We start from the raw sequence: 16299 nt of genomic DNA on the forward strand, positions 1-16299 counted from the left end.
TGGAAGGAGAAGAAAAGAAAAGAATGGACTCAGTAGAATTTCTGGTGTATTTTTGTTGAATGACAACATTGTCTAACTGAATTAATGCAACCTAGATTGTATAACTAAAATGGATGAGAGGGGGGGGGATGGGGGGGTGGCTTGGGAGGAGGGAGGGGGGAGGGAGAAAAAGTCACTGTAAATGTGTGGAAAAGAAAAAGTGTATATCATGGCTATTGTGATTTATGGTGTGAAAAATAAAAAATTTAAAAAAAAAAAAAAAAAAAAAAAAAAAAAAAAAAAAAAAACATGAGCCGAAGGGCTTGTTTCCAGGCAGTGTGACTCTACGATCTGGGATACCCCCATCCCCATCCCCGCCGTGCCCACCTGGCCCTCCTTGGCTCGCTCGATCTCCGTCGGCTCCAAGTTGCTTTCCAACAGCTGTGCATGTAGACCCTGTGGGAACACCAGGAAGCGGTAAAAGATCTCAGGTCCCCCACCGCAAAGCACAACCACGAGGCCGTAACGTTACAGGTTCCCCGAGGGAGGGATGCCAAACCACCCGAGCGGAAATCAAGGCAGGTCTAAGTCAGGTACTGGGTCTTTCACATCTCCTGTTCCCAGTGATTTCAGGCACTTCCCAGTATCCATCTTATTTCTCGGTGGACACGCATCTACAAACATGTGTGTACACACACGTCCACATCTGCACACACACGTGGACACTCAGACACAGAAGCACACGCACACATCCAGACATGTACACACACACACGCATCCCCTCCTGCACACACTCCAACCTGCACACCCACAGTGACAGTGAAGGGAGTAACATCGTTAGTATTTTAGAACTGGGAGCCTTCTTCAGAACTGGCAAAGAAAGGAGTTCACTTTACATCGCAGATTTAAAGTGCTCGGAGGGGTGAATTGGACAAAGGGAATATCTGATGGGGTGGGATAGGTGTGGGATGGATAGGACAATATCTGTGATAGGGTGGGACAGGTGTGGGATGAATAGGAGTAAGGGAATATCTGATAGGGTGGGCAGGAGTGGGATGGATAGGAAAAAGGGAATATCTGATGGGGTGGGATGGATAGGACAAAGGGAATATCTGTGTTAGGGTGGGACAGGATTTCAGTGGGAACGGGCCGATAATGGGGCAATGAGAGGGCCACAAAGAAATGCCGTGTGTTGCAGGTCAGGGAGAGGGTGCAAGGGCTGAGCCAATACCATAGACAGGTGGGTTATAGTGACAGAGGCCAGCCCTGATGTTGAGACTGCCTCTTCAGATGTATTTAAGACACAAAATAAAAATGTTTGCATAGTTTGGGAATTCAGGGTTAACGGAATGTGGGAACTGAAGTCACGTGATCGCATTGATGGTGGTGCAAGCTCGATGGAGGGAATGGCCTTCACCTGCACCTATGTTGCAGGTGAGTCTGGATCAGCCGTGGCTTGGCGGGTCAGATGGCTGTAATGGAAGATTTAAACCGTGTTTTTTACTTTTGCAGCCTTTGCTTCTGGAAGGCTGAGAACCTGCTTGTTTTTAGAATCGGCAGACATAAGCTAAATTCCACTGAGGGCCCAGAGATGCAGTTATCTGAAGAAAGGACATCTGTGTACCAAGAACATTTAATCTTCCTGCTTGTTTTGGTCACAGACTGTCAGAGGCCTAGCTTTGATGCAAAATAAACCATTGTATTCAAAGTGATAAGCTGAAAATTATGTTATTCGATAGAAGCCTAGCATGCTAGCTAGCATGCTCACTTATCTTTCTTGCTATGCTGGGAATAGGTGCTTGGGTAAGCAGTTTTTGGGTAATATAAGCCATGGTCCCGCTGCTGAAGTTGGAGACTCTCCAAGAGGTGGCAACATCTCTCAGCAAGAAGAAGTTCTAGAGTCCAGCCAATGCCCCGGTCGGGGAAGGTGGAGAAGCTGGTACCGGCGCCCTGACAACCTACTACAAGTGTGCGGTTGTTGCCTCACTTCGGCAGTTGGGACCAGTCCAGGTGTTGATAAATATAGTTGGGAAGGGCTTGCATATTGTAGTTTGAAATAATCTTTTGAATTTGTAATAAACATTTGTATAAACTGAACTGCTCTCGGTGTGTGTGTCTATTTTCTTTCGGTAGCTCGAACACTGTGACCAATCTAAAACGAACAAAGTGAGAGGTACAAGTTTAGCCAGGTCAATGGCCAACTCCTGCTCCTATTCCTTTCTTGAGCTCTGATGTGGTCACCTTGACTGATATTGATTGGCATCAGGCCCTCGATGAGGTGGGATGAAACCAAACATTTCTAGTTGGGGGCGGGGGGGGCAGAAATCGTTGACCGTGCACGCTGAAGGCACTGCCTCCTGACCCCGGAGGGATCTCACCTCCAGCGAGACCCCCAGGATCACGTCCAGGGGATCGATGACGTTGCCCAGAGACTTGCTCATCTTCCGACCGTGGGCATCGCGGACGATGGCGTGCAGGTAGACCTGAGCGGGAAGAAAGGTTAAAAAAAATAGCCTGTCAGTACCAGCGGACATACTGCCTGAAGCGTCGGCAACTCACCTGTAGCGCACGGTCACAAGTTGCAATAACTTGCGCCTTCTCTCCATAAATCCATGGAACATTACAGGACAGAAAACAGGCCTTTCGGCTCTTCTAGTCTGGGCTGAACCATTATTCTGCCTAGTCCCATTGACCTGCACCTGGACATATCCCTCCAATCCAAGAACCTGTCCAAATTTTTCTTTAATGCTAAGATTCACTTCAGCTGGTAGCTCGTTCCACATTCCCACCACTCTCTGTGAAAAGAAAATACCCCCCCACCCACAATGTTCCCCATAAACTTTCCCCCTTAACCTGTATCTTACCCACCCTCAGTGGAAAAAGCCGACCTACATTTACTCTGCCTGTTCCCCTCATCATTTTAAATGACTCTTTCAAATGACCCCTCATTGTTCTACACTCCGGGGAACAAAGTGCTAACCTGTTTAACCTTCCCTGTAACTCAGTTCCTGAAGTCCGGGCAACATCCTAGTAAATCTTCTGTGCTCTCGTTCAAATCTTACTGATATCCTTCCTGTAGTTAGGCTCCCAGAACTGCACACAATATCCCAAACTTGGCTTCACCGATGACTTAAATGATTCAACATCCCAACTCCTATACTCAATGCTTTATAAAAGCTAAGATACTAAAAGCTTTCTTTACAACCCTGTCCACGTGACACCACCTTCAGAGTATAATGTATATGTATTCCCAGATCTCTCTGCTCCTCTGCACCCCATCATCTCCCACCTTCCAAAATGTATCATCTCACACTTGTCTGCATTAAACTCCATCTGCCATTTTTTGTCCCAATCTCCTAGCTGGTCCAGATCCCTCTGCAAGCTTCCTTGCTGTCCACAACACCTCCGATCTAATTCACCAAGGCATCATCCATGGGACTGTACACTCTACAACCCTCCACACTCCACTCAGCGCAGGTGGCCATGGCCATTGGGTCTGATTGGAAGCAGCCCCACATCCTCAGGAAAACCTCCCCCTCTCCCACCACCCTGTACATTTCTTTACACTTCCACCAATCTGTGCACCGCTGCACGTCACACCACACCACTGGAGGCCACACCACACCACTGGAGGTTTCTGCCTTCAACATCTGCAGTGAACTTTGTTTCAAAAAATATGGAGGGCAAAGGGGCAAGGGTGCAGAGAGGGGTGAACTGAAGTGACGTGCCAATGTCGGGGCAAGAGTGGTCACCGACAAAGCAGTGCTGGTCCCCAAACCGCAGAGCGCGGACCCATTGACAGGAAGGTTACTTAGTAGGTTTGCGGAGGGGGGGCGGCGAGTTCCAAGCAAGATGGGAAGAGCAGCAGAATGGGACGGACAGGGGTGGTCAGTGGTAGAACAGCTCTGCGGGCGAGCAGTCTGTTCGGCCCAACCTTGCTCCAATCTCTCGCGCCTTTTAAAAGCTCGGCATTTAGCATGCCCCCCCACCCCCATGCACGCGTGTGAGGCCGAGCATCTGCAGCCTGGGCCGGGGAGATTGAGCGCAGGTATCACCTCTTTGAAAGGCAGTTTCCCGGTCAGCTTCAAGCCCAGCATCACCATCCTGGCCACCCAGAAGAACAGGATGTCATGGCCTGTCTCCAGCAGAGTTCCCGGGTAGAAGACCTTCAAGTCCTCCGTCTGCCAGAGGGAAATTATTACGGTCATTTTCACAATCTAACAAACAATGGTGCATAACGAATGGCGAAGCCGTGGGGGGGGGGGGTGGGGTGGGGGGACATTCAGCCCAGCTGGATGATTTGAACAAGGAGCAGGAGTTGGTCATCATGCACATGAATAAACCATCAAAATTCATCTTGTCTTATTACCTCGCTAAATTTGAATTTTAAAAGTATTGCCAGAGAATCCGGACCAACTCGATTCCTGAACAGCCCAAAGTAGAACAAGTCTGCGGACAGTGTGGTTGAAGTAAAAACACAAAATGCTGGAGAAACTCAGCAGGTCAAACCACGTTCTTTATTCAACAAAGGCAAAAATACATCTCCGACGTTTCGGGCTTGAGTCACGTTCACCTTGATGAAGGGCTCAAGCCCCAAATGGTGATTATGCATTTTCTTTTAACCTATAAAGGACACTGCTTGACCTGTTGAGTTTCTCCAGCTTTACATCTTTACCCCGAGCAGTCTGGATATTTGAACTTCTACTGAAACTTTCTCTTAACTATATTCAACAAGGCAGGGAATTAAAAAAAAATGTAAACTTAAAAAATTTTACTTACAGCGCGGAAGAAGCCGATTCCTGGCCATTGAAATCCGCGCCACACAATTACGCCCAAATTAACCTACAACCCCCTATGTTCTTGGAGGGTGGGAGCAACTGGAGGAAACCCACGCGGTCATGGGGAGATCGTACAAACTCCTTACAGACAGCGTGGGACTCGAACCTGGGTCGCTGGCACTGTAATAGTGTTGCACTAATTGCTACATCGGGGCGGGCAACCTTTTATCACGTGGGCCAGATGGTGTGTCAGTGATTGAACAGCAGGCCGCACTGATGTTATGCATAATTAAATGAATTTAAAAAAAAATTCACTCAGACCTCAAATTACAAATATTTACATACGTGTAAATTAACTGAAGTAGATATTCCATTACGAAAAATCTGCACTCAATAATGAAGGGGCGTATCTATGCAAAACAGCGCCAATGGCGCGGATGGCCAATGGGTCAATACACTGTGATGAGAAGGTCTCGTGAGAGAGCTGGCCTTGGGGGCTGCCATGTTGTGTTTGGCGCTGTACAAGTTGAGAGCGAACGGTAGGATGAGGAAGGGTGTACGGAGCATAGATGCTTGCTCCTCGTATGTCCGGGGATGGCGGCGACACTGATGGGCCGGGGTGGAGGTTTGGTCGTTGCCCGAACGGATGGTATGAGGTCCATGCTTGTATCGGCAGCCCAGGTGCACGTGGCACTTTTGCATTGGGTTGCGGGCCGGATAAAATTTGGGCCGTAGGTTGCCCATCCCACCCCCCGCACTACATTATCCACACCTCAGGAATGACCTTCTGGGAAAAGCAGCCCCTCCTCATCTCCGGCTCCATAACCCCCCCCCACCCATAAACCTCTGCTTTGAAAGTCACCCCCCCACCTTCATGGGCTTGAACTACAAGGTTAAATGGGCTGGGCCTTTTCTCCTTGGAGGGGAGGAGGTTGAGGGGTGGTCTACAAAATCATGAGGGGAATGGAGAAGGTGGATCTTCACAGCATTTTCCCCAGGGTATTTTTAAATTTAGACATGCAGCACAGTAACAGGCCCACAAGTCTGTGCCACCCAATTTACGCTCCTAGGGGAGTCTAAGACCAGAGGGGATAGATTGAAGGAGAGAGGGAAAATAGGTTCAGAAGGGATCTGGGAGGCATCATCTTCACACAGAGGTGGGGTAGGAAAGAAAGGAGGAAGGGGGTAGGAACACAAGCCAACAGGTAAGAGGTGCATATGGGTGGGTGGACAGAATAGTGATCGGGGGGCATGGAAGCTCTCTGACAGGAGAGGGGAAAGGGTGGAGAACGAGAGGAAAGGAGACAAAGAGATAGGGGGAGAGAGATTGGGGGGGGGGGTTAACGTAAATCGGAGAAGTCGATGCTAATGCAATTGGGTTGGAGACTTCTGAGAGAGAATTCAAGTTGTTGTTCCCCCTAAATAGACTCTGGCAGGCGCATGAGACCAAGGACAGACATGCCGGTGTATGGGACCGGGGTGTGGAATTAAAGTGGTGGAATCTGGGACAGGAGTGGGGGAAAAAATCATTGAGAATGTGGTGAGAATAAAAAAAAAGGTTCATGTCAGATTCGTGGGAGGGAAGCTAGCAGACCTGATGGGTGGAAGGGCCTGTTTTTGTGCTGGAACGACTGCCCCTCCAGGTCAAGGACATCTCGACGATTTCATCGACCCCCATGGTCGCTTTCTGGTGAACGGGCACCTGCTCGGCCCACTCCTCCCGAGAACGTTCTGGGCAGCCGGACGCAGAGTTTCCAACCAGCTTCCAGATCCCAACCCTCATGGATCCCACACAATCACCCCCCCCCACCCCCCAAGACCCTCACTCACCTCGCTCGGCCAGCCAAAGATCGAGAAGGGGAACAAGCCAGAGGAGAACCAGGTATCCAACACATCCTCATCTGTTGGGGACAAAGCAACGAACAGACTGGCAAACAGACTTGGCAGGTAACACATAGCTGGCTAACCTCACTCAAGCAAGTTCAAGTTCAAACTATCTGACCATACAGACAAAACAGCGATTTTCCACAGTTAGCGTGATGCTAATACACCGCCAGCAACCTGGGTTTGAATCTGGTGCTGTCTGCAAGGAGTCTGTACGTTCTCGCCATAGGGTGGGAGGAGGAGGAGTCTGGTTTCCTCCCACCCTCCAAAAACCTATGGGCGTTGCAGGATAATTGGGTGTATTTGGGCAGCAGGAGTTCGTGGGCTGGAAGGGCCTGTTACTGTGTCCAAAACAGAGTATGGTGGACGTACATACACACCTTCAACGCCACTGAATAAATGTGACCTACTGTTCTCTGGTGGGGTGGTCCATTTCCCCAGCTCACTTGGGAGAGAGTGAGGTCTCTGCCCCGTGGGAGAGAGGGATGTCTCCGCTCCCAGTGGGACATAGGTCTCCGAGGAACACAACATACTGTTTACCCGTGTAATAGTTGAATATTGTGGACCAATATTTAGGATAAAATTGAAGAGGTCAATTATTACGCACTACCTTCAACTGCGGTTAGTGCCTGAAATCGATCGAAGATCTCGGATGTGCGGTATCAAGTCCGCATTCGAGATGTCGGGAGCTGTGATGAGCGGGCGGGTGGCCAGGGCCTCGACGGGAGCTTGCAGCCCGGACGGCGGAAGCTTCACTGGGAGGGAATCCTGGGTGGCAGGTCGGATGGGAGGGCGGCCTGGATCACACATACACTCTGCTCATCCCTCTGCCCATAACACAGCCACTCATTCCAGTCACCAGCACCAGACAGCCTCTGCGAGCCATGCATTCATGTCAAAGAGCCACTCGTGGAGTGCAAGCCACAATTTGGCCACCTCTGCCCAAGGTGCCGCATGACCTGCTGAGTTTCTCCAGCACACTAGCTTATTGCCGTGCAATCCCAGCGTCCTTCCATCTGAAGCCCCAATAAGCAGCCGCTCTGAAGGCCTACCTTGTCGAAGTGAAATTTGATTGGGAGCCACTTTGAACCTCTTTGCTGCCTTCTGCTTGGCGATCTCCTCAGTGCGACCGCTCACCCAGTATCGCCCGTCTGCATCCTAAACGAGTAAAGGCGCCGGGACTTTAGGACGGGCTGCAGCAACCCAGGAGAAGGTGGAGGCACCCACCCCGTACAGGCAGTTGGACCTGCCTCAATCCTCCCTCCCTACGATCAAGGACTGACCCTCTCCAGTTACGACCTTTACACAGGCTGAGCCCCTAAGCTCTGGACTCCACCTGACATGTGGGTTGACGGTCAGTGTTGATCGCCTCCCCCTCCCCCCTCCACTAAGTGTGCATGTGCGCAGAGGACATGATGTGAAGGTTGGGGGTGGGGATGTAATAAAGCAGGACTAGTATCACAGGCTGCTTGATGGGCTGAAGGGCCTTTTTCCATCCTGCACAACGTCCTTTCTCTCTCCCAGTTCATGCACTGCAGTCGGCCAGCTTCTCCATCCTCTGGAGTGAGGAGGGGAGACTAAACTGGTCCGTTCTCCCAGTCCTGGAGATTACCCTTTCTCCGTCTCCTAGTTCAGAATGGCCCTGCCCAACTCCAGAGCTTGGCCGAATCCCACCCCACCCCACCCCCAAGTCCCAGTGCGATCCCGTCGCTCCACAGTCGGGCTGCTCGAGCTTGCACAGGCTGCTTCTTTTCCAGGCCTCAAAGGCCAAGGTATCTCAGAGGTCTCGGCTCCCTGGCACCTCACTTTTGGGGGGGGGGGGGGGGTCATGGGTACCAAGTGAGTTTGAGCAGAGCGAGGGGAAACACGGCCCCAGTGGGTTAATGGGAGCAAAGAAACTGGGCCCAGGTGGGACAATGGGAAACGCAGCCCCGATGAGCTCAGCGGAACACAGGCGACGAGGGCCCAGAGAGTTCACGGGAGCACAGAAAACACAGCCCCAGAGGGTTGAACAGGAGTGTGGGATACACAGCCGAGGAGGGCTTCATGGGAAACACAGTGCCTGTGTGTTTAACTGGAGCGCAGGAAACGCAGTCCAGATGCGTTTAACGGGAGCTTGGAAAACGCAATCCCTGTAAATTTGGCAGGTGTGTGGGAAACAGTCCAGGTGAGTGTCATGGGAGCATGGGAAACGCAGTCCCAGTAAGTTTAACAGGAGCGCAGGAAATGCAGTCCCTGTGGTTTAACAGGAGCGCGGGAAATGCAGTCCCTGTGTGTTTAACAGGAGCGCGGGAAATGCAGTCCCTGTGTGTTTAACAGGAGCGCGGGAAATGCAGTCCCTATGGTTTAACAGGAGCGCGGGAAATGCAGTCCCTGTGGTTTAACAGGAGCGCGGGAAATGCAGTCCCTATGTGTTTAACAGCAGCGCGGGAAATGCAGTCCCTGTGTGTTTAATGGGAGCCCAGGAAATGCAGTCCCTGTGAGTTTAACTGGAACCAGATACTGAACCATAGATATGTGTGAACAATCTCTGAGCAGATTATCTGAGTTTCATCTGCTGGTAAAATAATTCCAACAATCTTCACAAATTGAATGAACTTTTGAAGGGAAGTGAGGAAAGAGTGTTGGATTAACTGAAGAAGACTGAGAGCTTGCACTTGGCTGATGGGCTGACCGGCCTCTCCCACAGACATTATTGTCCATTCCTCCTGCAGACGGGTCCCACAGTGTGGTGATTCAGAGGCCTCCAGTAACCAGAGACCGCTGCCCCACACGAGGGACGGGCGCCAGCCTTACCTCCCCAGCAGGGACGACAGGATCGTTGACTGTTACGAAGTATGCTGGGATGCAATGGCCCCACCACAGCTGCCGGGAGATGCACCAGTCTCTGCGGGAGGAAAGCAGACACAGGGCATCAGCGCGGGCGAGGAGACGAAGGAGCTGGTCGTGGACTTCAGGCGGAACAGGAATAACCACCCTCCACTACACATCAGAGAGCTTGAAGAGCACCAAGTTCCTTGATCAGTGACCTATTGTGGACGCACAGCATCCCCTCACTTGTCAGGAAGGTGCCACAGCAACTGCACATCTTGAGAAGACTGAGGAGGGCAAGGCCTACCTTCTACAGGAGCTCCATCGAGAGCGTCCTGGCCGGCTGTGTCACAGTGCGATAAGGTTACTGTAGCAAAATGGTTGCTTGAGATTGTACAAATACCTACGGTATTTATTTTCCGAGATCTATTTTTTTTGCCAGTTCCTTGAATTCCGGATAAAATGGGGTTTACTGTGTTTACAAATAAACAGTTTGTGCCTTAATAAAGGGAAAAAAAGTGTCTGTGGTTCATTGTCCTTTCAGAATTCTGACGGTGGAGAGGAAGAAGCCGTTGGGTGTTGGTCTTCAGGCTCCTGCACCTCCTTCCCGACGTTAACAGCAGCCCCTTTAACACACCCTCTACCAGGCGGGGATAATGCACCACGCATTCTGTGTAAAAGGTACGAACACGGAATGGGGGGGCGGGGCAGTGGGTCATTGTAGTCCCGCCTTTAAGCTGACAGCGGAGGAAGTCACAGCACCGAATAGACGCTGGTGAGCCAGCAGAACGGGAAAGGATGTGCATGCTATGTATCACATGGGATGTCAACGCTGCTGTGTTACAAATCATGCCTCTTTTGCTTCATGCTTTGGGGCAGCACAATGCCGGCGTTCAATGTAAACAAGCAAAGCCCGCTTAAGTGACGCATCTTCTTCACAGCGGGATCTCTGTGTAAAAAAAAAAGGGCGGGTGAGAAGAGGGCAGGGGCTGGGTGGTGAGAACTGAGGTACGAAACAACTCCTCACCCACCCCAACACGAAACTGGGCAGGTGGGGCTTGTCCTTCCTGGACCAGAGAGGCGAGCTGATGGTTCTGCTAAACCCAGATATGAATATAAAGGGTAAAACTTTAGGGTGGTGGGTGAGCCTATCTACGATGAGAGGGTGGAAGTTGAGGCAGGAAGTTTACATTTAAATTCCTTAAAAGTTTAAAATTTTAGACACAGCATTGGAAGAAGTCGATTCTGGTGCCGCCCAATTGACCTACAAACCAACCACCTCCCCTACTCCACTGTACGTTTTGAAAGGTGGAAGGAAACCAGAGCCACGCAGGTCACGGGAAGAACGTACAAATTCTTTACACACAGCGTCAGATTCGAACCCAGGCCTCTGGTGCTTTTCCCCAACCTAGCACGAGACTTGCTCCAGACAAGTACTTGAATCACATAAAAGGCAACAGAGTTAATGTGGGTCAACTGGATGGAGGGGGTGGGGGAAGTGTGAATATAAAAGGGGCAGCATGGAGTTGTTGGCTGAAGGGCTGTCTTACTTGCCCAGCAGGATGGGGTTTGTACCTGATGTTGTCCATCCAGTTAAACCATGTCTTGAGGTGCATCTCCGGGATGATCTTCAGGTCCCCGCTGCGTACGGCGTCCGCCGCCATCTTCGCCATCTCGCTGCATCGGATGTACCACTGGGGCTTCAGCAGGGGCTCCACGATGTCCTTGGAGCGGCTGGAAAGAAAAAGGGGGGAGGGGTGGGGGGTGGTTCGTTAGCTCACCAGGCAGAACCTTATCCCAAACACGCTCCCAGATCCAATGTTCTCTGCGTCCGCATGGACGATGTTTGCAAAGCCGAGGCTTGTTGATCTCCCTTCCCAGAGCAGAGTGCGCTAATCCCAAACATCCCCGGTTCACAAGGGGAGGGTGTCCAGAATTCCTGACCCAAATTCAGTTCATCTGCCTCCAAAAGGTTAGAAGGATAGAACATAGAAAACCTCCAGCACAATACAAGTCCATAAAGTTTGGCCAAACATGTTCCTACTGTAGAAATTACTGGGCCTCTACTTTGCTAAGCTCCATGTACCCATCCAAAAGTCTCTCAACGGACCCTCCATCACCGTTGCCGACAGCCCATTCTACCCACCCACCACTCTCTGTGTAAAAAAAAATGTACCCCATGACATCTCCTCCATACCTACTCCCCAACACCTTAAACCCGTGGCGACCATTTCAGCCCTGGGGAAAAGCCCCTGACGATCAAGGCCTTTCATCATCCTGTCCACCTCAATCAGGTCACCTCTCGTCCTCCAAGGAGAAAAGGCTGAGTTCACTCCACCTGTTTTCACGAGGCCCCACTCCCCAAACCAGGTGACGTCCCCGTAGATCTCCTCTGCGCCCTTTCCTCAGCTTCCACATCTGTTCCGGTAATGAGGCAACCAAACAGCGAGCAGGGTCTGATCAGGGTCCTAGAGGGCTGCAACATTACCTCTCAGCTCCTGAGTACAATTCCACGATTAACGGAGGCCAATACACTGAAGTCCTTCTTAACCATGGAATCAAACCCGCGCAGCCCCTTTGTACTCGGACCCACCAGACTCCTCTGATCCTTCCCACTGTCAATAAGGATAAGATATATATTTTATTTTACAGGGATTGGTCGATACCTGGAACTCATTGCCAGAGATGATACTACCAAGACACACCTGGATAGGCAGGGCGCAGAAGGAACGAGACGGGGAGGTTGCCCGGATTGGAGAACGTTGCCTTGTGTGCAAGGCGACCGAGCTTGGACTTTGTCTCTTTGGAGCGACAAAGGACGAGCGGTGACTTAATGAAGGTCTACAAGATTCCAAAGGGCAGAGCCAGGGTGGAGCCTTCCCCCCAGGGTGACAGTAACCAAAACCCAGGCCCGTATCTATGCAAAATAGTGCCTATGACAGTGGGGGGGTGGGGGGCGGGGGGGCAGTGCAACAAGGAGGTCTCGCTTGGTGACTGCCATGTGGCATTTAGTGTACTAATTGAGAGCGGATGAGAGGTCGAGGAAGGGTGACCGGGGGAGGGGGCCGGCACCCCCTTTCAAGGGGCGCCCAGGACACGTGCCGTGCCTACCGTATCCTGCCCATACCAGGGGACATCTTTTTAAGGCGAGGAAAGTTTAGGGGAAACATCAGGGGCATTTATAAGGAGAGTGGTGGGTGCCTGGAATGTATTACCGGAGGTGGTGGTGGAGGCTGGTACAATAGGGATTGTTCAGAAGAGTCCCAAGGCCTGTACATGGATGCAAGGAAAGCTGAAGTTTCAGGGCTGCGGGGTTGGGAAAGAAGATTCATTTGGGGCAGGTCCACATTGGGTGGCACAAGAATCGAGGGCCATGGCCAGTACAGTGCTAATGCAGGCAAACTGGGATTAGTGTAGAGGGTGACAAGGGCCTGTCAAAGCTGCGTGACCCTATGACTAGATTACTATTTCCTCGTTGCCGAAATCCTGGAATTCTCTCCCGATCCGCACGACAAGGCGAGGAACGATGGCTCACTGCCACTCTGAGGGCAACAGGGGGTGGGGGTAGCAATCCAGAAAATTGCCGCCCAACAGCCAACTTAAGTTGGAAAGGGTGCGGAAACCATTCACGAGGCAGAGGAGCAGCAAGAGGCCATTCGGACCATCAAGTCTGCCCCACCATTCAACCACGAGCTGATCCATTTCCTCATTCAGTCGCACTGCCCGACCTTCTCCCTGCAACTTGGCGAATCGAGAGTCTATCAGTTGCTCCCTTAAATACACCCGACGACCCGGCCTCCATAAGTGCCTGTGGCCACACATTCCACAGATTCATTGCCCTCTGGCTGAAGATGTTCCAATGCACTTTTGTGCTCAGTGGACGCCCTTCAATCCTGAAGTCGTGCCCTCTTGTCCCTGGACTCTCCTGCTATGTGAAATGGCCTTTCTACATCTACTCCGTCCAGGTCTTTCAACGTTCAAAATATTTCAATGAGATTCCACCCCCCTCATTCTCCTAAATTCCAACAAAATGCAGACCAAGCGGTGTCAAACGCTCTCATTTAACCTTTTGATTTCCAGGATCATCCTTGTGAAGCTCCTTTGAACCCTCTCCAACGTCAGCACATCCTTTCTTAAATGAGGAGCCCAGATCTGCTCCCAATTCCCCACGTGAGGTCTCCCCAGGGCCTTATAAAGGCTCAACATCACATCCTTGCTCCTGTATTCTATTCCTCTTGAAATGAATGCCAGCTTCTTCACCGCCATCTCAACCTGCAAGTTGACCTTCAGGCCATCCTGCCCAAGGATTCCCAGGTCCCTTTGCCTCTGGGGATTTTCCAGTGTCCCCCTATTGAACAAATGGTCTGCTCGTTTTTTTTCTGCCAAATTGCACAAACGCACGTAAAATCCCCGACATTACATTTCATTTCCCACTTCTCTCCCCATTTTCCTAATCTGTCCAAGTCAGTGGTTCTCAACCTTCTTTCCACTCGCACACCATTTTAAGTAATCCCTTGGCCATCAGTCCTCCGTGATTAGAAGGTGGGACGCGAGTGGGAAGGTTGAGAACCACTGCTCTAGAACCAATTGTGACCAAAATATCTTGCTGGAGAAAAATGGTCTCCTTTGGAGCTCTGAAACCGTGGACATAACGAGCCAATGAGGGACGATTAAACCAATGGTTTTCCAACTTTTTCTTTCCACCCACATCCCACCTTAAGCAACCCCTTACTAATCACAGAGCACCAATGGCCTGGGGGGATACTTAAGGTGGGACGTGAGTGGAAAGAAAAAGGTTGAGAACCACTGGTCTAAGTCCTTCTGCAGCCTCCCCATTTCCTCAACACTACCTGCTCCTGCAAACTTGGCCACAAAGTCGTTCATTCCATAATCCAAATCATTAATATACAACATAAAAAGAGGAGGCCCCCAACTCCAGCCTCCGACCACTAGCAACTGGCAGCCAATCTGAATATGATCCTTGATTCACAAGGAAGTCACGAGGACTTGAGAGCTTGGTTTGTACCAAAGAACAAAATAGGCTGGGACCTCCCCCCCACCCCACCGGAGCCAGGAAGGCTGACAGGTGACCTTAAGGATGTCTATCAAACCATGAGGAGCACAGACAGGGAGGGTGGAAGACCACGAGTTTTTATTTCAGCGACATTGCCTGGACTTACAGGGAAAGGTTACAAAGGTTATTCCCTGGTGTAAAAGAATAAAGGGAGATTTTGAGAAGATGTATTTAAATTTATGGGGGGGGGCGGGCAGGAGGGTTGTGTCAGAGTAAATGTAGATAGGCTTTTTCCACTGAGGTTAGGTGAGATGCAGAGGACATAGGTTAAGGGTGAGAGGGGAGAGGTTTGGGGGAACCTCCTCACAGAGAGTGGCCGGGGTGTGGTGTGAGTTGCCAGCTGAAGTGGTGAATGTGGGCTCAATTTTAACATAAGGGTCTGTGTCCAACTATTAATCTGCCTGGTCCCACTGATCTGCACCCAGTCCATAGCCCTCCTACCCATGTACCCAGCCAGATTCTTCTTAAATGATAAAAATGAGCCCACATCAGCTGGCAGCTCATTCCATTCTCCCACTGCTCTGTGTGTGAAGAAATTTCCCCAAAACTTTTCCCCTTGCCCAACGTCCTCTGGTTTGCAGTTCGCCTAATCTCAGCGGAGAGAGATGACTTGCATTTACTGTCTTTCTATACCCCTCATGATTTTGGAGATTTCTATCAAATTTCCCCTCATTTTGGGTACTTCAGGTGGAAACCTGCCCGGACCGAAGAGATTAAACCCCTCCCTTCACCGGCACCGACCCGTCCTCGCCGTCTGTCACCTTGTCCCAGGTCTCCACTCCTCACCTGCATATAGGCACCACCATAGGGTTGTCCTTCACTTCCTTGAAGAGCCCTCTCTGTTTCAGGGCTTCCAGCACTGCCTTGCGGGCATCAAAACGCTTCATTCCCTGGACAAGAGAGAGCAACGTAAAGTTCGTGAAAGTCGCGGTGCAGGGGTTCACCTTCCTCTGGATCTGACGGATGGCAGAAAACACAAGCCAACCTTTCCCCCTCCCCCCCAGCACTGCTCGACGGTGTGGAGAGGGCTGGCAGGCGCTGTCCCCGTCCGGAGGGGCGACAGTGGAGGAAGTTGCGTTGATGAACAGGAAAGCCTGCCGACACTGGGGGGGGGGGGGGGTCAGGTGCCACGTCCAGACATGCTGAAGAAATTCAGCAGGTCACATAGCATCCATAGAAGGCAACAGTATATTACAGACGATTTGGGGCTGAGGTATGAAACGTCGGTAATATATCGTGACCTCCGACAGATGCTGTGAGACTGGCTGAGTTCCTCCAGCTCTTCTGTGCTTTTACAATCGCCGGAATCTTCAGGCTTGTGCATTTCGCTCCAAACAAGTCAGAGGTGGGAGGGTAGAAGAGGGAAAAAAAAGCTAAGTGATAAGGGGATGGAGGGTGATAGGTGTGGGGAGCCGGAGGCAACGAGGCATAGGGAGAGGCTCAGGGGAGGGGTCTAACAGAAACTGGAGAAGTTGATGCTAATGACGTCCAGTTGGAGAGCCTCCAATTTGCAGGTACCCTGAGTTTGGCAATGTACGAGATCACGTTGGAGTGGGAATGGTGTGTGGAATTTGAACTCTGCCCATTTTTAACCTTCCATAATATTTTAACCAATCCCTGTAAACCGGGACACGGAGCTTGTTGGTTGTCCCTGTTAACGGAGGAAGTTCAAAGAGTTAAAGCCATTGGCTGCTGGGAGGTCCCTTTTATTGCAACGGGCAGGGTGAAAGTGCTCAACGAAATGATCTCCCCGTCTGCGTCCAGTCTCTCTGA

The 16299-nt window shown here is 51.0% G+C and overlaps 1 protein-coding gene across 4 annotated transcripts in view; it reads right to left on the bottom strand.

Moving 5' to 3' along the window:
• The window catches only part of vars1 (valyl-tRNA synthetase 1), a 74736-nt gene that overhangs the window by 24505 nt on the left and 33932 nt on the right, over positions 1-16299 (bottom strand). For all 4 annotated transcript variants that reach the window (XM_069919507.1, XM_069919505.1, XM_069919504.1 and 1 more), the window contains exons 16-23: positions 15313-15416; positions 11028-11186; positions 9438-9528; positions 7694-7799; positions 6588-6658; positions 4035-4160; positions 2358-2462; positions 367-435 (exon numbers count right to left, since the gene is read on the bottom strand). In XM_069919507.1, coding sequence (XP_069775608.1) covers positions 367-435; positions 2358-2462; positions 4035-4160; positions 6588-6658; positions 7694-7799; positions 9438-9528; positions 11028-11186; positions 15313-15416 — 831 coding nt within the window. The remainder of the gene's footprint in view (positions 1-366; positions 436-2357; positions 2463-4034; positions 4161-6587; positions 6659-7693; positions 7800-9437; positions 9529-11027; positions 11187-15312; positions 15417-16299) is intronic.

Source organism: Narcine bancroftii, chromosome 2, assembly GCF_036971445.1.
Source record: "Narcine bancroftii isolate sNarBan1 chromosome 2, sNarBan1.hap1, whole genome shotgun sequence".
Taxonomy (NCBI): domain Eukaryota; kingdom Metazoa; phylum Chordata; class Chondrichthyes; order Torpediniformes; family Narcinidae; genus Narcine; species Narcine bancroftii.